This window comes from Dromiciops gliroides, chromosome 3, assembly GCF_019393635.1.
Source record: "Dromiciops gliroides isolate mDroGli1 chromosome 3, mDroGli1.pri, whole genome shotgun sequence".
Classification (NCBI taxonomy): Eukaryota; Metazoa; Chordata; class Mammalia; order Microbiotheria; family Microbiotheriidae; genus Dromiciops; species Dromiciops gliroides.
This window is the reverse complement of record NC_057863.1, coordinates 350,250,046-350,272,274: the sequence shown is the minus strand read 5'-3', so window position 1 is coordinate 350,272,274 and position 22,229 is coordinate 350,250,046. Positions and strand designations below refer to the sequence as shown.

General features: G+C 39.1%; 1 protein-coding gene across 1 annotated transcript in view; it reads right to left on the bottom strand.

Moving 5' to 3' along the window:
* The window catches only part of CLSTN2 (calsyntenin 2), a 983,983-nt gene that overhangs the window by 46,036 nt on the left and 915,718 nt on the right, over window positions 1–22,229 (bottom strand). The window contains exon 10 of the mRNA XM_043992716.1: window positions 645–811. Coding sequence (XP_043848651.1) covers window positions 645–811 — 167 coding nt within the window. The remainder of the gene's footprint in view (window positions 1–644; window positions 812–22,229) is intronic.

Here is a 22,229-nt window from a genome sequence, read left to right as displayed (position 1 = left end):
AAAATAGGAATAATGATAGCACCCAGGATTGTAGTGAGGATGAAATGGGATATTTGTAAAAGGCTTAGCACAGTGCTTGGCACATAATAGTCCCTATATAAATAGTAGCCAAAACCATCATTATCATCAGTGACATGACTTGCTCAGAGATAGTGATAGAGCTAGGGATTGAATTTACGTCTTCTGACTCCATCTTTTCACAGCTTTGCTGTTTAGTTAGGGTGCTGAACCAGTGACCCCTTACAATGGAAAACACAAGGAACAACCTATACTTCCTGCCTTTTTTGCATCCCTAATAACTGATGTCCTTTTAAGTGCTTCAAATCCTAATTAAATCAGAAGAGAATTGGTCTGCTTTTTGCACAAGGAACTGATACAGACACTGAGAGTGTCTGACCTAAATGTTTCTAGTGGCTATGGTGCCTTACTTTCTAGGGTTGACCTCAGATGTAATGGGAACATTTGTCTCTGTGCTGTCACTGCTTCTCTGCTATGACACTTTATTTCCCTGGGATGTTCTAGTAAGTCACATAGCTTCTGGGAGTACACTCGCACTCTGTGTACTCTGCGTACTCTGCCCAGTACGGACCACTTCATAAATCAGCTCCAAATGTTATCAAAGACGATGTCAGTTCAGCCCTTACCTTTATTCCTTGGCCGAGGCTCTCCAGGGAATTAATATCCAGACCTTCCTTGCAGGCCTGCAAGCAGGAAATCACTTTCTGACTCTCAATTCTTCCTGGGCGGATTGTGAGACCAGCCAGGCTGCCATGGAAATACTGAGCAAACCGTGGTTTGGTAACTTCGCCTCCTACAAGAGAAACAGCACAAGACATTATCTACAGGGATGTTGGGGGAAGGCTTCATTTCAGTGCAATTTAATTCTGGTCAATTCAGCATTTGCCAAGTACCTGCTTTGTTCAGAGCATCAGAATTCAGGTGCTGGGGAAGAAACAAAGTTTGAATAAGACAAAGCTCCTGGATTGTGAGTCATGGAACTGTACAATGCAGTAGAAGGGGCAGGAAAGATATACAAATAACTGGAATAAATGTCTTATAGCAGAAGTGTCAAAGACTTGACATTCATCTTGCCCCAGATTAAAATGAAATTTAGAGATCTTTAATAAAATAAATAAAAATACAATCTCTTTGTTTAGTCATTTTAAGTCATATCTGACTCTTTGTGATCCCATTTGGGTTCTTTTTTGGCAAAGATACTGAAGTGGTTTTTCATTTCTTTCTTGAGCTCATTATACAGATGAGGAAATTGAGGCAACTGATGCAAACAGGGTTAAGTGACTTGCCCAGGGTCACACAGCCAGTAAATGTCTAAGACCTGCTTTAAACTCAGGAAGATGAGGCTTTCTGACTCCAGGTCCAGTACTCTATTCACTGCCACTTAACTGTACCCCCCCCCAAAAAAAAACCCCAGAGAATACAACATTGATAATCTAAATTTGTGTTTTTCTAAGTCAATATGCAGGCTGTAGGTATCCATTTCCATTTGAATTTGATTCTACTGTCTTATAGGTTTATGCAGTGGATAGAGTACTGGACTTAGAGTCAGGAGTCTTGGGTTTCATATTTCAGCTATTTACTAGCTGTATGACCCTGGGCAAGTTACAAATTCCCCGAGTTTCAGTTTCAGCATTTGCAAATAGGGATGATAATAGCACTTACCTCCGAGTAAGTCCAGTTTGGCTCAAATGAGGAGAGTGGGAATGAGAGTGGTTCAGGATAAGATTGGAAAGGTAGGGTGGTGCTAGATTGTGGAGGGTCTCGAATGCCCGGCAGAAAGATTGGAAACTATTGAAGGCTTATAAGCCATGCAATAAAATGATCCCATCTATATGCACAAAAAAATTCCTATTTGGCAATGGAAGAGACAATGACACTGTGCTGAAATTCATTCGCTGATGCAAAAAGCTGGGGACTCAACTTCCCAGATGTTCACTGAGTGGCTAGAATCCTAATGAGGTGATGTTTTATGCATGCCAGTATGGTTGCACTCACTAGCCCCACTATATTTAAGAGTCTTGTCAGCCTTTCCATTATAATAAACTCCTATTTTCAGGGGTGTGTAAATTAAAAACACAAATGTTCTCTGAGTTGGAGAGGGGTGAGAGGACTTCATGTTCCCCTTCCAGAATTAGCAGCCAAAAGGCATCAATTTAAACATCTGTGTTTTAATGAGATTAGAAAAGAGAAGGGAAGAAATAAAATGGCCACTTTTGGTGGCAAAACCCCATTATAAGGCAAATCAGACCCTACACACTTCTTTGGCATGAATCTGGCAAGCTGGACTTGCTGTTCAATGTGTTGCAGAAAGAGCACAGATTTTATTCTGGAGGAGGAGGAGGAGGAGTGGGCAATATTCCCAAACCCTGGGAAGAAGGTATGTGAGACGCTAACTCTTCTTCTTAGACCCCCCCCCCCTCCCCAAGTAGAATTTTCCTATACTAATGTGTTCTCAAATACATTGTCTTTACTGATCTTCATAAGAACCCTTGGAGGTAGGTTGGGTGATGATTAATTTGGCCATTTAATAGATGGGGAAATTGAGAGTCAGAGAAATTAAGTACTTGCCTAAGGTCATATAGAAGAACCAGGACTAGTATCCAACTCTTCTGGTTCTTTGTGTAGTATTCTCTTTGGCATATGTATGTAAAAATCTAGGCTTACTGAACAGAGCACAGAATTTAGGAAGCTATGAGTTCAAAACCTGCTTCAGACACAGACTCTCTTTTGTAACCCTTGGCAAGTCAACCTTCCTAAGCCTCAACTTTCTCATCTGTAAAATGGGAATCCTAAAAGTTCCTATTTCAGGGGGCGGCTAGGTGGCGCAGTGGATAAAGCACTGGCCCTGGATTCAGGAGTACCCGAGTTCAAATCTGGCCTCCGACACTTGACACTTACTAGCTGTGTGACCTTGGGCAAGTCACTTAACCCCCATTGCCCCACAAATAAAAACAAAAACAAACAAAAAACAAACAAACAAACAAAAGTTCCTATTTCATAGGGCTGCGGTGAGGATCAAATATATGTAAAGCAATTTGAAAAATTTAAAGCACCATATTAATGTTAGTTATGACTAGTACTCAGAGTAATGCTTTTCATTTTACTGTGGGTGGTCCAGGGATGTAATTCATTTGAATTCCTACATGCTAATCTGTGAATTCATCTGTGTGGATGTTCCACCACACTGTGGCTCCTTATCCTGAGTCATTCTCTTCTACCTCTCCATATGTATCCTTTGTAGATGATACAGTCAACATGCTAGAGACCTTTCCTCCAGTCCTTTGGATTTGTTTCCAAATAAATGCCTAGTATTAAAAGGTGCCATTTGAGTCCAAAGGAGACCAAGACACGGGCTCTGACCCTGTGGGGCTTGCATTCTGACTGAGGAGATTAAATATCTACTCCAACTCTTATATGCGAGTTAGTACAAGAGAGGGCAATAGCGATTCAGGGGAAGGAGGATTTCATGGAGGTGGTAGGAATAGAGAGGGAAGCCCCAAGAGTTGACTACTTATAGGGCATCCCAAAAGTCTTAGGGCAGTTTTAAGCTCATGAAAGCTTAGCTGTAATAAGAATTTTGGGACACCCCCACAGAATACATTAAAGGTTTAAAAAGTGCTATAAATAATTTAATTTGACCCTCATAAATCTGTGATGGAAAAGCTATCATTATCCCCAAATGGCAAAAAGGAGCATTGGAGGGGCAGCTAGGTAGCACAGTAGATAAAGCACAGGCCCTGGATTCAGGAGGACCTGAATTCAAATCTGGCCTCAGACACTTGATACTTACTAGCTATGTGACCTTGGTCAAGTCACTTAACCCTCATTGCCCTGTACCCCCCCCCCAAAAAAAAAAAAGAAAGAAAAGGAGGCTTGGAGTATTGAATGGAATGGAATTGAGTAGGTTCCCAAGTCATACAGCTTCATTCTTGAGACAAGATTTGAATCCAGGACTTCCTGACACCTCCATCCGCCTCCAGGTCCAGCATTCTCTCTACTGGCTCTAAGAATAGTAAGTTGACAAGAATAACTGGGGGGAAGGAGGAAGGGCATTCTAGGCAGAGAAAACATCATGAACAGAAGGACAGGAAATCATAGACCTGTTTGGGAAATAGATTTGTTCTCACTGACTACCTCACAGAGCATATCCTTGTGGAAGGAAAAGAAAGTTGTCAAATCAAGGAGGCCCTTGAATGCTTGGCAAAGGGGTTTGTGATGAGTAGGCAATGGAGGGTCATACTATGAAAGGTGTCTTATTTTTTTGGGTGGGGCAATGAGGGTTAAGTGACTTGCCCAGGGTCGCACAGCTAGTAAGTGTCAAGTGTCTGAGGTCGGATTTGAACTCAGGTTCTTCTGACTCCAGGGCTGGTGTTTTATCCACTGTGCCACCTAGCTGCCCCCTAATCTATATACATATATCAGATTGCTTAGTGTCCCAGGGCAGGGAAGGGAGGGAGAAATGCAATTTGGAACTCAAAACTTAAAAAAAAAACCACCCATGAATGTTAATTGTTTTTACATGTAACCATTATTTAAATTTTTTAAAATTTAAATTTTTAAATTAAAATTTTAAAATTTAAAATTTAAATTTTTTGAAAAGGTTAATCAACACACGTGTATAACCTATATCAGATTTCTTAATGTCTCAGGAAAGGGAGAAGGGAGTTGAGGGAGGAAGGGATAGGACTTGGAATTCCAAACTATAAATAAACCAATCAAAAATTGTTTTTACATGTAATTAAGGGAAATATTAACTTTTAAAAGGAGTTTTTTTTTAAAGAAGGTTAATCTGGCAGGGAAGGCTAGGGGAGGTATAAGAGAACAGAAGAATAAAGATCAGTTTGGAGACCATCACCATCTCATCCAATCAGTAAGCATGTATTCATTCATTCATTCATTCCATTTTTATTTATTTATTAAAATTTTTTTTTCTAGCAAGCATTTAAGCGCTTATATGGCAGGCACTGTGCTAATAAGCACTGAGGGTACAAGAAAAGGCCCCATAGACCCTGATGTCAAGCAACTTGCATTATAATGGTAGGGATGTCATGGCAGTTGTTAGGTATGTACTAGATACTTACAGAGCCTGGGCAACCCCTCCTGCAGAAGGCAGGCTTTGAGCTGGGTCTTGAAGGAAGCCATGGAAACTGAGACACTGAACTGAGGACACAGGACTCTCCAGGTATGGGAGACAGAGGGTCGTGTTCCCTACAGCATCATTGGACCATGAAGTGAATGATGAAGAGTAAAGTGTGAGAAGACTGGAAAGTGAAGAATGGGTAAGGTTTTATTAAATGCCCCAAATATATTTGGTCTAGAGGAAATAAGGAACTATGGGAGCTCCTCATGTGGCGGGTTGTGGTGGTGACAGGGTCAGCCTTACATGGAATTTAAATCACATTGGCAGTTGAATGGAGGATGGAGTGGATTTGGAAGGGACTTGAGGCAGTGAGACCAGTTAGAAGGCTACTGTGGTAGGGAAGGTGAGAGATGATGAGGTTCAAAGTGTTTAAGTGCAGAGAAGGGGACATAGATGAAAGATATTCCAAGGTAGAAGTGGCAATGAACTGGGTATCTGGGAAGAGAATGACATTGAGTTTGTGAGCTTGAATGACTGGGAAGAGAGTGGTAGCCTTGACAGTAACGGGCATTTGGAAGGGGGAGATTTTGGGGAGGGGAAGAGAATGAGTTCTGGTTTGGATGGGTTGAGTTCTGACAAAAGTTAAGAAGCGCCCAAATTTTGGTGATGGGAATGGAGAGAGGGAGGTGGATGTGAGAGATATTCAAGAAATAGAAATATTATGGCTTGACAAAGACAGTATAGTGTGGTAGAAAGTGCTGTAGTTGAAATCAGAGCACTGGACTTTGATAACTGGTTCTAAGACTTAGTAGCTGTGTCACTATCAACAAAGTAGTTACTTAACCTCATCTATAAAGGGGTTTATAGTACATACATTTCCTACCCCACCAGCCTGTTTTCTCTAAGGTTTCTATTGGGCAGCTAGGTGGCACAAGTGGATAGAGTGCCAGACCTGGAGTCAAGGAAGATTCATCTTCCTAAGTTCAAATGTGATATTAGCTGTGCACTCTGGGCAAGTCACTTAACCCTGTTTGCCTCAGTTTCCTAATCTATAAAATGAGTGGAAGAAGGTCATTGCAAACCATTCCAGTTTGCCAAGAAAATCCCAAATGGGGTCACAGAGTCAAACTCGACTGAAAAATGACTGAACAACAAACAAGGTTTCTATTAGCTTCAAATCTGAGATTCTATGATCTCATGTTCACTATGTCCTATGATACTCATAGAGTACTTTGTGCCATAAAGTAATACACAAATGTGAGTTTCTGTTTTTGTTGGACATCAGGGTTGAGGAAAGGAGGGAGAGAGATCACACCTGGTTGACAGGGGAAGATGCTATTTGAGAGAAAGTGGAAGGTAAAGGAGGAGTCAGTTTTTGGATAGTGAGTTGAATTTGGGGCATATTGAATTTGAGGTGTTTGATGGCTTTGCTGTGTAGGTGGTAGTTCCTAATCATTTATACACCTAACTTCTGTGAAATGTCAGGGTTTGGAACCCAAAGCAGACTCATCTGAAGGTGGTGGTGAAGTCTCCTTTGCCCTCTTTTTTCAGACTGGAGGCTTCAGAGCAAAGTTTGTTGGTTGTTGTATATTAATGGGATTTTGCTCACTCCGTGACCCTCTAGCAACATCTCCATCCAAGGATTCCATTCCATTCCTTTCCAGTGAATTTGGTGAATTTCTCCTATGTCCTTAGGGTCTTGTGCTAGGTGACTGTAACCTTTTCTCCTACTTTTCAGTTTGATTTCATGTACTCCTTAGTACCTTTCATCAAAGTGTGTGCCCTATGAGATCGAATGGTTTGGCGGGAAAGATGTTTAGCCAGAATTTATGAAACCTGAGCTCTAGACCAGGTGAGCTCCTTTAAACTAGCTTTGGGCATTGGTAAAAATGTTACCTGCCCTACTTAGAGGATCAGGATGAGGACCAAATAAAATAAAGGATGCGAAAATAAATAAAAACTAAAAGTGGTATGTGGACATTTATTTTTCACTTTAATGTGCATTTAATTTGGCTTTATTTTGAGAATTTTGTGACCAGGAAGAATTCAAGCATTGCCCTATAGTTCCAGGTGTACTCCATTCCAATTCCTTTGACAGCTAGTTCATCTTCAAGATGGGATGCTATAACCAACAGATCACATAAGATAATGATTTCCCTTGCTTTTCTTAAAACAAAATTCACAAGAAACTTATATACTGATTGATTAAATAAATAGGCCATTTCTGGTGTGTCATAGGTTAGCCACACTGACCTGTTTGCATGTATCCCAACATTCCCCATACAGCTAATCACAGTATTATGTCAGTTCTGCAGATGAGTGAGGATTCAGCATGGTACAGTGGAAAAGATGCTGAATTTGAGGTCACAGCCTGGTGTTCAAATCTCAGTTCTGTCATTGCCTACCTCTGTGACCTTGGGCAAGTCTAAGGCTCATTTGTAAAATGAGACAATTGGAGGGGCAGCTAGGCTGGCGAAGTGGATAAAATACTGGCCCTGGATTCGTGAGGACCTGAGTTCAAACCCAGCCTCAGACACTTGACACTTACTAGCTGTGTGACCCTGGGTAAGTCACTTAACCCCTATTGCCCCGAAGAAAAGAAAGAAAGAGAGAGAGAAGGAAGGAAGGAACAAACAATTGGACTAGATCATTAAGGTCCTTTCCAGTTCTAAATCTATGCTCCAATAAATGATTAAAAGCTAATGTAGGGGCAGCTAGGTGGTGCAGTGGATAGAGTACTGGCCCTGGATTCAGGAGGACCCGAGTTCAAATCCAGACTCAGACACTTAACACTTACTAGCCGTGTGACCCTGGGCAAGTCACTTAACCCCAATTGCCCCAGAGGGGGGGAAAAAGTTAATGTAATAAACAATACGGAGGAGGCTTAACAGCTCTGGGAGAAAACAACTTTTGGAATGTGTGTGACTAGAGCATTAATGGGTTAGAACATTTGTTAGCCGGCCTTATTTAAAGGCAGAGTGTGTGGCTGGCTAGATGGTGTGATTTGAAGGGTTTTTGCCCCTGTCCTGTACCATGCCCTGATTTTTCCTTCTCTTATATGCCATGACACCTGAAATTCTAGTATTAGTGCTCTGCCTTCTCATCCCATCCAAACCCAGGCCATCTTGCCACCCTTCTACCAAAGTTTGAGTGAGGCCCAGAGTTAGAGCTTTCAAAGAATCTCTTATTAAAATGCAAATGCCTTTGTAGGTTTAAGCTTTATCCCATAACCTTTGGATCCTTGATTGGTTCTGATTATCTCAGTTGCCTTCCCCACTCTGGTTTTATTAGCCTTGACCTTTGATCTGCTACTTTAATATTTCACTTGGTACAGCCCTAGAATCCCTGAATGCCCCATCACTTGTCATTCCTGATCAATGATCCTTATTCCCTGGGTAACTCCTACTATCTGATTTCTACACTTCCCTTCCACAGCTGCCAAGTTTTGATGGAGAAAGTCACAAATCAAGCAGATCTGGCCCATTACAAATTCACAGTACTTTCTACTATACCCTTATTGATTCCTTATCTCATTTCCCACTGCAGCTTTGCAAACCTGTTATTCTCTCTTTTCCCCTACAACCCAACACAGTTACATTGGATGACCCAGTTTCCTATTTCACTGATTTAGGTCATTCAATATGAGCTTCCTCAGATTCCCCTCCTCTGTGCCTCAGATCTCCTCAGTATCAATCATTACCTTCTCTGTCCTTCCTGCCTGTCACTGAACAAGTGCTGTCCCTCCTCAGCCCAGCAGTTCATTCCTTATCTGAGTCCTTGATTCCATTCTCTGATGACCTCTCCGGGTTGCTGTTTCAGCAGCAATCCCTTCTCATGGGCCCTGCCTTGTTCTTCGCTACTCTCCTTCCCATCCCATTTCCAGAAAAGCCCTTCCTTGACCCATCTAGTTCATTGAGTTACCATTTTATTTCTATCCTTCCTTTTATTACTAAACTTTTGAAAAAGTAGCTTATACCCAGTGTCTTCTCTTCCTCCCTTCCCACTCTCCTAAAGCTCTTGTTTGGAATTTTTTTTGGCTCCAAATGGTCAGTGTGAACTGCCTTCTAAAGTCAGCAATAACCTCCAAATCCCCCAGAGTAATGAATTTTTTTCAGCCCATGTTCTCCTTGACCTGGCTTCAGCCTTTAAAACTGTTGACCAAACTTTCTTGCTCTCTTCTTTTGACTTCGGTGGGATCACCCTCCCCTCATTCTTTTCCTAGTTTTTCAACCACACCTCTGTCTCTTTTGCTGGCTCCCTGTTCCCTTCCTGACACTCATTGTGGATATTCCCAAAGATTTGTCCTTGGTTGCCTTTTTTTTTTCTTTTGATAGGAAATTTTCTTTACTCTTGTTGTTTCACCTACTACTTCTTTGCAGATGGGTACCATGTCTCTGGCTTGGGTATTCCTGACACTGTAATATCTCTTTATGATGGGAATCTTTTTTAAAAAACTCATTTTTTCTAGCTTTACATCCCCAAATTGGGACTTTTTTGTTAGAGCCAGGTCCTGTGCAATTCTGGAGGGAAAGCTGTGGATCATTATGGTCCTGATCTTTATTATCTGGGGTCCTGGAACTCTGGAGTGCTGGGTCCTTCAAAGATCATGAGAGTGGTTAGGGTCAAAGAGCTGCAGAACTGAGGATATGCCCATGCCTAAGAAATTTAGTAACATAAGACATCAGAACAGGAGATGGTATAATAGAGTGCTAGACTTGGGATCAGCAATATATGGGTTCAAATCCTACCTACAACATGTATTAGTTTTGGGACCCTAGGCAAGTCACTTTACTTTTGTGGGCCTCAGTTTTCCTCATCTGTGAAATGGAAGAGGGATTTGCTGGATTTGGTGACTTCTAAAATCCCTTCTAGATCTAAATACTAGTAAATATTTCTTAACCAATTCTCTCATTTTACCTGTGGGGAAACTGAGGCTCCTGCAATGACTTGCCCAAAGTTATACTACTAATTAATAGTAGAGACAGGGCTAGAACCCAGGTATTCTGACACCTGGTCACATTCTGACTCCTTCCACAGTACCATGCTGACTCTGAGTTAGATTTGTTGAGGATGTCCAAGAGATATTCAGTAACAGATCCCCTCATATTCCTAACCTTGCAAACTTCACACAGGTAAGACGATTGTTTGTCATGGCCCCACTGCTCCTATCACAAGCTAGTCTCCCCACTCTACTTGAGCTGCAGCTCTCCGTGGTCTTCTTTATAGACTTCCAGCTGCCTATGTTCCAGATCCTATATCTATGCCTGGGAAGGGGAATGACAAACACACACATATATACACATATATACACACATATACACATATATAGTCTCACACTTCTGAACCTGGTTGAAAGACCACCCCAGTTGCATCTGATGGGTACTATAATAATACATTAATGTATCACTGACTGGGGGCAGCTAGGTGGCGCAGTGGATAAAGCACTGACCCTGGATTTAGGAGGACCTGAGTTCAAATCCGGATTCAGACACTTGACACTTGCTAGCTGTGTGACCCCCGGGCAAGTCACTTAACCCTAATTGCCCTGCAAAAAACCAAAACGAAACAAAAAAATATATATCACTGACTCCAAATCCAGTTTTGTTTTTTTGTTTGTTTGTTTGTTTTTACTATACCATCTTATGGTCTCTACCATCTTTGGACCCTAAATACTTTCTTCATTACTTTAAGTCGAGAAATCAACAATAAATCAAACCCTGATCGGTAGCTTTTGCTGATTTTCAAGGTATAAATGTTCCCAATGAAAAATGTAACAACTGGCTTTTATGAGCATACCCCTGACTTTATTGTACTGGACTGGTCTTTGCATGATGGATAGTAATTATCAGATGAAAAATCTTTTTTAATGAAATAAAGTGATGCCCTCAAAGACTAGTGAGTTATGAAGGGATCTCAGATGTCATCTGAAACATGAATGTCTTCTTGATTCTCTAGAATTTTCTAAGTATAACCTCATATCATCTGCAAAGAGTAATAGTTTTGTTTCTTCGTTACCTATTCTAATTCCTTTAATTTCTTTTTTCTTCTTTTATTGCTATAGCTAACATTTCTAATACAATATTAAATAATAAAGGTGATAATGGGCATCTTTGCTTCATCTCTGATTGTATTGGAAAGGCTTTTAGGTTATTCCCATTACAGATAATGCTTGCTGATGGTTTTAGATAAATAGTACTTATCATTTTAAGGTAAGTTCCTTTTATTCCTATGCTTTCTAGTTGTTTGCCACCTCATGGAGGGGGAAAGGAGGGAGGGAAAGAGAGAGAAAAATTGGAACCCAAAACTATATATAAAAATGTTTATTAAAAAAATAAAATTAAAGTACCCTTCCAAAAAAAACATGAATGTCTTCTCCATCTCCAGAAAACCATCTTGTCTCTACTTGAAGATCTCTAATAATATGGAACTACCTCCCAAGACAACACATGGAACTTTTGAACAGCTTTAATTGTTAAGGTTACAGCAATTTTCTTTCTACCATACTCAGTAGAGATTATATAGGGCATTTAGCAAGACCAGAACAGATCCATGTTGATCCCTAGAAATGGGAAGTTAGCTGATAGAGGATAATTAGGAGACAAAGGGTTAAAATCGATGCTCAGGAAAATAAAGGCAGAAGAGTGCTGAGATGAGGAGTAAGAGAAATGACAACTATCATCTGAGGAAGGAAATTGAAGAACTATAAAAATGTCATTTAAAATAAAATACACTTCCAGATCCCCTAAGGGGTATCATTATATTAGAACATTTAAAGTAGCTTCCATATCTAGAGGGACATACAAAAATGCAAAGCTACTGTCTTTGTTATAAGAGAAAAACAGAATTATTAGGAAAAATATGACCAATTCTTATTTATTCAGATTTGAGGTTCATGTTACTTCCACACCTTTGTTTATGCCATATCCCTACCTGGCATGTTCTACCCTTTCTTATGACAATAGCTGACATTTAGATTGCCCTTCAAAGTTTGCAAAACACTTTACATACATTTTCTTATTTATTTGATTCTCATGACAAACTTGCTAAAATAGGTATTAAAGATATTACGACCTCTATTTTTCTAAAACTCAAGAGTAATTAAGTGACTTATCCAAGGACATATAGTAATAAATATCAGAGACTAGATTTGAACCTACATCTTCAGGACTCCAAGTCAACATTCTTTTATCACCCTTTCCATCTATATCTTGCATCAGTGAAGGACCTGATCAAGTTCCATCTTCTCTGTAAAGTTTTCCTTGAGGACCCTCTTCCCCCCTGCCCCCCAGTCCATAGTGATCTCTATCTGTCTCTGTCTCTGTGTGTCTGTCTGTGTGTCTGTGTGTCTGTCTCTCTCTCCTGGATTCCTACAGCCTTTATCATTGCATATGGCCTTGTCTTATTACATATTTATCTCTTTATTAACCAAATTGTAAGTTCCTTGAGGACAGAAATCGTGTTTTTAACCGTGCTGTATTGCCTATAGTGCCTTACAACAGTGCTAAGCCTGACATTTTGGGAGATTCACACTACTAGAAAATTCAAAGATTTACATAGTACAGAGGTGTTAAACGTGGTTACTTGTTGCCTGAACCAGATTAAAATGTAACCGGAACATATTTAATAAAATAAATAAAAATGTAATAAAACACAGATAATGTTAATGCGTGGTATTCTAAGTCAATATATAGCCAACCCCTAGGGATCTTTGTGTATGTTGAGTGGCCCCCATTTCTATTTGAGTTTGGTACCATCAACATAGAGGAATGATCTCATGTTGGCCTATGGTCAGGTATCATTAGGCACAAAATTGACTGGGACTCAGGAGAACCAGTATGGGACTTGTCAATCTGTTCCCCTAAAGGCATGGGGGCAATTTGTTCCATTGCCACTAGTCTATTCTTTCTCCTATTTCAGGTCCCCAGTCAATTGAAAATATCCATTCTCCTTTAGGATATGAGAGATGAGACAAAGCACAAAAGTCAGCATCTTCACTCTCCAGGAGTGCCTGGTCCTTGTTCCTATAGCCACCTATGTGGCTATGACCCCTTTTGGAGGTGCTGAGTCAATGTATCATTAGAATACTTATGAGAGCCAACAGTGGTGGTGGGGTATGTATCTCAAGCACCTTGATGGTTCAAGGTATCTCAATGATGGGTCATAATTATGATGGCAAATCTTTCTTACCTCATAATTGATTATGTGCTTGATTCAATTCATTGCTTGGTGACTGACCCATAAAAGGCTAATCTGAGTGATAGTGTAAACCTGTTTTACCATTTGGATAATCTATCACTCACTGATACTCTCAGCTATATATGCTTTTGTTCAGCAGCCATTTGTCCCAGATAAATTTTTTTTTCTATAACATGTAAAGACTTTTTGGCCAGAAACACAGTTCTGGAATGCACTCTATTCATTATTGACTCAGAGTTGAGAAATCAATTCAATTAGCATATCTCAGTAGGCAGTTAGGCATGTTATTTCAAATACTCATACTCAGGGCAGTCATGATTTAGGCTTAAAATAATGAAAGACACTAAAAAATCTTTATTTTTTAAAAAATAGGGTATATCAAACAATATTTTAAATTTTAGAAATAAACATGGCCATGAATCGTCTTCAGGGAATGCATTAACTAATTTTTTCACTAAAATAATTTCCCCAGATATATTCTAGTAGTGGTGTGTGTATATGTATGTACACATATATGTGTATATATATACACATTCTATACATATCTGTGTGCATATATACATCTATACACACACACACATATATACACACACACACATATGGGAGTGTGTGTGTATTTGTGTTTTGATTCCTGGGCTCATATCATACTAACTAGAGGAATCAGAGAAGGCTTCACCAAGGAGGTGGTCTCTGAGCTGACCCTTGATTGAAGAGAAAAATTCTTTGAGATGGCAGTGAGAAGGAAGGGCATCCTATGTATTGGGAATGGTTTGTGTGAACACAGAATCAGTTGATGAATTTTCTTGTTCAGAATATAGCCTTCAGGCCAGTTTGGTAAGGCTATAGAGTATGCAGAATATCAAGTGAGAGACAGCATTGTTAATAGGTAGACAGTCAGTTTCAAAGCCAGGAAGACCTAGGCACAAGCCTTACCTCTGACACATATTAGTTGTGTGACCCTGGGCAAACAACCGAGCTTCTCAGTGTTCTAGGCAATTCTCTCAAAATGATAAATTGCAGAGAAGGTGGGGACTTGCTTTGGTAGAGGGAGTATTGTCTCTTGAGTGTTCCTTAAACCACTGAAATCATAGTATAGGTTTGGTCCCTACATATTGTGGAAAGGGTGGGGGACACAAGTTTATGGGTGATAACATGGAAATAAGTCACAAATGGAATGTTTAAGAAGTTTACATTTAGCCTAAAGGCAATAGGGCATTGCTGAAGGTTTTTGAGCCTGGAGGAGTGGAGGGTCAGATCTGTGCCATAAGGTTATATTAGTTGGATAGAGGATGAACTAGATAAGGCAGAGACTGTAGAAAGGGAGAAGTATTATAAAAATTCTGGTGAGGGGATGAGGGAATGAATTAGGATAGTAGCTGTTTGAGAGGAAAAAAAGGGGGCAGATGTGAGAGATGTAGAATCTTTTTTTTTTTTTTTTGGCAGGGCAATGAGGGTTAAGTGACTTGCCCAGGATCACACAGCTAGTGTCAAGTGTCTGAAGCTGGATTTGAATTCAGAAATTCCTGAATCCAGGGCCGGTGCTTTATCCACTATGCCATCTAGCTGCCCCAAAGATGTAGAATCTTAATAGTAGAATAGATATGGAGGATGAGTGAGAGGGAAAGGCAAAGGCAACAAATATTAAGCGCCTACTATGTGTCGGACACTGTGCTAATTGGTTGTTTTTATAAATATTACATCATTTGATCCTCATAACAACTCTGGAAGGTAAATATTATCCCCACTTTACAGTCGAAGAAACTGAGGTAGACAAAAGTTAAGTGACTTGCTCATGGTCAAACAGAAAGTGTCTGAGGCAGGATTTGAATTCAAATCTTCCTGATTCCTAGGTGATTATAAAAATGGTAGTGCTCTCAACAGAAATAGGTTAAATTGTGGCTACTGTTTCAGTCCCCATGCCTGGATTCAATAAAGATTATCCCTAATGCCAACATAGCTATAGATCAGAAATGTTGATGTTCTTCAAAGTAGAGTTAGTGGTGAGATTTCATTGTAGCAGGAAGTTGGAATCCTTTCTCTGCCAGGATTACTGTCTGGAAAAAGTATGGGGTTTTGACCCCTAATTTAAGAAGTTAGAGTCAGAGGCAGCTAAGTGGTGTAGTGGATAAAGCACCAGCCCTGGACTCAGGAGGACCTGAGTTCAAATCTGGCCCCAGACACTTGACACTTACTTAGCTGCGTGACCTTGAGCAAGTCATTTAACCCTCATTACCCTACCAAAAAAAAGAAGTTAGGGTCTAAAAGAACTTTCAATCTAATTTTTAAAGTAGTCATGCAAAAGAGAGATTCCAAGACATCCATATATCTGTCATATGGTAACTTACTCTTTTGAGAATTGGTATTGAATATAGTCTCATCAGAATAAATAACCTCAAGAAACTCATAGCCAGACACAGGTAGAGGCAATCTAAAAGACTTCTTTGGTCAGGAGTTCCACAAACACAGATTTACTAGGCTTGAGCAATCTGATGGCATCTGCTTTCAATCATGGCAGTAGACACAGTCTGGAAAGAAGACAGCTGTCTGAGTCTTGCCTAAGCTTAGGAACAGTAGCATTGTCAAAGTAAATGATCCATTAAGGTCACTTTTTATTATCCGATAACACCTGGAAAAATCTTTTTTTTAGCCAGCCTATCAGACAAGTATTTGATCAAAGATCCAAATGTGAAGATTAGTTGGTACTTGAGAGTTGACCTAGGCATTCACAAAAATGGAATCAAGGTGAGACACTGTTGGGTAGTTGTAAATCCAGTTTTTACGCTTTAGTAGCTGGATATGGTTCTGATGGATAGCTGTCAAAGTCTATCCTGTCCTATCCTGTTCTTTCTCCCCTAATCCCACTGCCATCCTTTTCACTTTCCTTATCTTTTTGTCTATCTTACCAAAATAGCTATGCCACACAACCAAAATAGACTATTTCTTATTTATTATATTTTGTGGAATGAATAAGTGTACTGGTTTATATTTCTTTTTCTTAAAAAACAACAACAACAACACTTACTCAACTTGTTTTTTAACTTTTAAAATCATTGAATAATAGACCTGGAAGGGAGAAATGAAGTAATATATCCAAGGTCACAGGCTACTAAAAGGCAAAGCTGAGAGATATGAATTTAGGTCTTTGTACTCCTAGGCTAGTGCTGTTTCAACTTTAAAACTCTTAATTTTGGGGCAGCTAGGTGGTGCAGTGGATAAAGCACCGGCCCTGGATTCAGGAGGACCTGAGTTCAAATCCAGCCTCAGAGACTTGACACTTACTAGCTGTGTGACCCTGAGCAAGTCACTTAATCCCAATTGCCTCACCAAAAAAACCCCACAAAAAAACAAAAAAACAAAAACCTCTTAATTTCCCCTTGCCCCCTCCCCCAGGAGTCAGTCAGCCTCAGGGGGAAAAAAAGTTTCTCAACTTTTGATCTAAAAGAAATTATTTGGAACTCAACATATAACCAAAGAATGTTTGAAAAGGAAGGGACCTTGGAAATCATTTAATTCAGTTCCATCAATAAGTAGATGAGGCAGAGATGGAAAACCCATATATTTGTCACTATTGATAACTAGAACCTTCCTAGTAGTCACAATATATCAAAATGATAGCAATGCCACTGGAAATAGAGGTCACAGTTGTATTTTTTTGGCATGAAGTAAATCTTAATTGTAAATGAATTCTCTTATAATTAATAAATTATGGAACATATGGAAGTTCTGTGCCTGGTACATTCCTTAAGTATAAACAAAGTTTCCATCTTCCTTTACTTACTGGAAAAAATATGAACAGAAAATGGAGTTTGGGATGCTTTCAAAATTTTAGCTCTCAGATTAGCTAACAAGACACATTAATCAAATTAATTATATATTATTGCCATGTAACATTGCTGGAGCAAATTCCCAGAAGAGGAAAACGAGTTGCTATTAAATTATCCCTGATACCCATTGTTCAATTATATACTCAATTTCCCCCAAGTGTGAGCAGCACCCTTGGCTCTAAACAAAATTGCCATGTTCTAAGTTTGGAAGGAAATTTTAAAATAGAGCATCAACTTAATTTTCTGGGCTAGAAATAGATATAGACTCAAGGAGAGTTTGGAGAAATTCATTCATGCGTTGATCTCTAATGGACTACTAAGGGATTTCATTCTCACCTTTTGAGAGAGTGCCACAAAGGATGACTATATCCTTTCCAAAATGTCTCTTGGTGCCCCAACCTGGGATAGGACAGTGAACCGGTGGTGTTATGTTTAGAAAAAGCATTTGTTTGGGTCAGCTAGATGGTGCAGTGGATAGAGCACCGGCCCTGGAGTCAGGAGGACCTGAGTTCAAATCTGGCCTCAGACACTTGACACTTACTAGCTGTGTGACCCTGGGCAAGTCACTTAACCCCAATTGCCTCACCAAAAAAAAAAAAAAGAAGAAGCATTTTATATTAGTATTTCTTTCATTTTTATTTTCTAAACATCCCTTTTTTACTTTTATACACATCATTAGGTTCTATAATTTGAAGTAGAAAGAGATCTTAAAGTCATCTAATCCAACCCTCTTATTTCAAAAGAGAGGAAGAGATATGGCTGAGTTAAGTTTTGATCTGGTGAGAGAGAAAGGACAAGGGTCCAGGTCTTAGGCTTTTTCTAATATAATGCTTCTTTTTAAGATGTTAGAAAACATAAATATATATTCTTGTAACATTGGCATTGACTGTCCTCACTCCACCTACCCCTGTCTACATTTGGCTTTGATTGGAGTCAAGGTTAAAGTTGGGAAATTTGAATGGGATTTTTAAAAAGGAGGGGGACTTTTGTTGAAAAAACAAAGCCTTAGCCTTCAGGAAGGAATTCCAGTGTACTAAATACAGGGGATTTGTTACTATATGTAACATTTAGCAGGGATTTAGTCAATCCAGGATGAGAAGTCAAGGCTTTCTCATCTCATCTCTAACATTTCATAGCCTTATAACCATGAACAAGGCACTTAACCTTTAAGATTAAGTTTCTTAATTTGTAAAATGGCAAGAGTAAAACCTATAGTACTTCACAGGACTTTTTGAGGGTCAAATGAGATTACACCTAAATATGCAAATCTTAGACTGTATATATGCCATCTATTATTATTGTTATTGTTATTATTATTAGTCATAATCATCTTGTCCTTCATATCTTTTTTTTTTTTTTGTGAGGCAATTGGGGTTAAGTGACTTGCCCAGGGTCACACAGCTAGTAAATGTTAAGTGTCTGAGGCCGGATTTGAACCCAGGTACTCCTGACTAGAGGGCCGGTGCTCTATCCACTGCACCACCTAGCTGCCCCCCTTCATATCTTTTTGATAGAGTTTAGATAGAAATGGTCCTGGGATAAGTTGCTATCCTGCTATTATTCTTTTATGCTTAATGTTCTGTAGACTATTGCATGGGTGAATAAAATACCTGCGTGTTGTAGTTGAAGAAATGTTTAGAATGCAAGGTCATCCTCTGTAGGGTTATTGAAAGCATGCTGAATATAACTAGACTAGCAAACAAAAGGATGGGAATGATTTCTGGTTCATCTTGTTCGACATGAGTTTGATCTCTTTAATTTTTTTTTGCTACGTCTCTGTATTTTGAAATTTTTTGTTCAACACAACTTGGAGATTATGACTATTTGGTATGCCAACATCTATTAAGAATGTTGTTGTTACCTGGTGTGGTGGTGCACACCTCTCATTCTTGCTACATGAGATATATAGGCTAGTGGATTGTTTCAGCTCAGGAATTCTGAGCTGAAATAGAGTTAAACCAATTGAGTGTCCCCACTCAGTCTGACACCAATATAGTAACCCTTGGAAATGGGTAGGGTACCAAGAGAAGGGGTAAAATGGCCCAGGTCAGAAAAAAAGCAGGTCAATGCTCTAGTGCTGATCAGTAATGGGGTTGGAGCTGTGGGTGGCCATTGCACTTCCAGCCTGGGTGAGATAGGAAGGAAGACCCAGTCTCAAAAACAAAATGAAATTTCTGTTAAGGAAACAATTTTACATTTTCAAGGACTGACATTATATCTGGGTGATTATGGGTATTGATTTGAAGTAGGATAATTCTTTGCTTCCAGTACAGTTTCCTAATTGAGATCTCCAGGATATTTTGAGGCCTGTATTTCTACTATGAAGATTTTTCATTTGTTCATAAAAGACTGCAAGTTTATGATGTATAATTGTAGCCAATAGGTGATATCTTCCAAGGTATTTTTGGTAGGTGCTAAACTTTTATAGATTGCAGTGATGTGTTGTATAGAGTCTACAATTTTTGCATAATCTGCATTTATCATTAAGTCTAGGCTCTTTAAGAATATCCCTTTTGTAATTCCTGATGGTGTTTTCTTATGCCTGAATTGCTATCATTTTGTTCAGTTGTTTCAGTTGTGTCTGATTCTTCATGACCCCATTTGAGGGTTTTGGGGTTTTTTTTTGGTAAAGATATTGATATGGTTTGCCATTTCCTTCTCCAGCTCATTTTACAGATGAGGAAACTGAAGCAAACAGGGTTAAGTGACTTGCCCAGGGTCACAAAGATAGTAAGTGTCTGAAGCCAGATTTTAACTCATGAAGGTGAGTCTTCCTGCCTTTGGTCCCTGCACCACTCAGCTGCATGAATTATGATCATAAACTTTAACGTTTTTATAAACAAATACATATGCATAGTCATTTGTTTGATGTTTTCTTGTGGACATGTTGTTGGCTGAGTTCATATGGATGTCAGCTTTGGAGTGCCTTTGATTTCCACTCTTGAACATTTAAGAAATACATTGGTAAGCTGATGAATATCTAGAAGAAGGAGCCCCACATGGTAAAGGGTCTTGAGTCCATGTCATAAGACATTGGAGGAGATGTGCATGAAGAAGACTTGGGTGGGGGGCATGATTGCTATCTTCAAGTATTTGAAAGGCTGCACCTTTTTTTCTTGTAACAAACATTTTTATTTAAAGTTTTTGAGTTCTAAATTCTATCCCTAGGCTGCCCTTTCAAGGAGGGAGGGATTTGGCATAGTCTATTTTGCCCCCAGGGGACTGAACCAGGAGCAAGAGGTGGAAAGTTGTCAAATAAAAAAACAAACAAAACAACAACTTAGATAACATCAATGTCAAGAAAAATTTTTGAATAATGAGAACTGCCCAAAAGTAGAGAGTGCTGCCATGAGAAGGTGGAGGTTCTTCAGGTAGAGGCTGGGCAAACACTCATTGTGTATGTTCTAGTGGTTATTCTTTTCCCTTCCAATGCTTACATTCTGTGACTTTGTGATCTTAGCTATTCCATAGATACCATCTAGAGGGGGAAACCTCCTTTAGTTACATTCAGCAAATCTGATGGTAGGTACCTGTTTCAAATCTCTACCGTTGCTTAGTCAAATGAGGTCTGCTTGTTCCAAAAAGATTTATAGGTTTTTTGACATGTTATCATGTGTTCTGAAACTATTAATTTTCTTCCCCTATTTATGTGATGCATTATTCCTTTTATGGCTGCCTTAGGGGGAAGGGCCTGTGTTTTATTGATATTGTACAGGGGGCAGCTCAGTGGCATAATTGACAGAACTCTAAGCCTTGACTGAGGAAGACCTGCATTGAAATCCAGCCCAAGACATTTAGTCTTTGTGTAACATTGGGCAAGTTACTTAACTTATGTTTGCCTCAGTTTCCTCAATTATAAAATGGGGATCTTAGTAGTCCTTGCTCCCTGGGGTTGTTATGAAGATTAAATGAAATAGTATTTGTAAAGTTCTTAGCGTGGTGCCTGGTACAAAGTAGATATTCTATAAATGCCAATTATCATTAGTATTATCATTGCAGGTCTTTTTAGGGTACTTTCCAAATCTGTTATGATCCATTTAACTACCACCACTGCTACTAGTATTGCTATTGCTGCAACTATGTCCATATCAGATAAATGGAAAATTTAATGCTTTTCTGTTAAAAGAGTTAATGCATTACAATTTAAACATATTACAAAATAACAAATGTTTATACATTGATGTAAAAAGGCAAAATTCAAAGGAATAATTTTACCTTTGGACTCAGCGATACTGCTATTACGTCTATATTCCCAAAGAGATCAAAGAAAGAGGAATAAAACCTATACGTACAAGAATATTTATAGCAGCTCTTTTTGTTGTGACAAAGAATTGAACACTGAGGTGTGGTGCCCATCTGTTGGGGGATAGCTGAAGTTATTTTATATTTACATATGTATATATGCACACAATACATACATACATACTATAATGCTAAGAAATGGTGAAGGGGATGGTTTTAGAGAAATCTGGGAAGACTTGTGTGAACAGATGCAGAGTGAAGTAAATAGAACTAGGAGAAATAATTTATATAATAACAACAATATCGTAAAAACACAACTTTGAAAGACTTAGGGACTCAGATCATTGTAATGACCAACTATGATTTCAGAGGACTCATAATAAAACAAACTACCCATCTCCTGAAACAGAGGTAATTGATTCAATGCAGGTAGACTGAAACTTTTTTCTTGGCATAGCCAATGAGTGAATTTGTTTTGCTGTACTAAGTTTATAATAGATGTTTTGTTTTTTCTTGCTTTTTCAATGGGGGTGGGGTGGGATGGAGGGAAGGCAGACTTTTAATGATAAAAAAAATTGAATTGAAAGGAATAAGAAAAACTGGTGAAAACAGATGGAGGCCAAGGAAAGACAAATAATCACAAGCCCTGAAGACTTTGGCTTTAATTATATTGAGAAATTTCCTGTCATCATCAAGATATGAAAGATTCTGTTTTCCTTTGAAACTTAAAACAGTTAAGGAGACTGAGAGTTAGGATAGAATAGTGGGTTCTAGAAATTTTAAAAATGTGAATGGTTTTTTATACCATAGTTGCAAGTGAGACTTCTGCCTTTTTCTAAATAGTTTTTGGAGAATTACAAAAGAGCGAG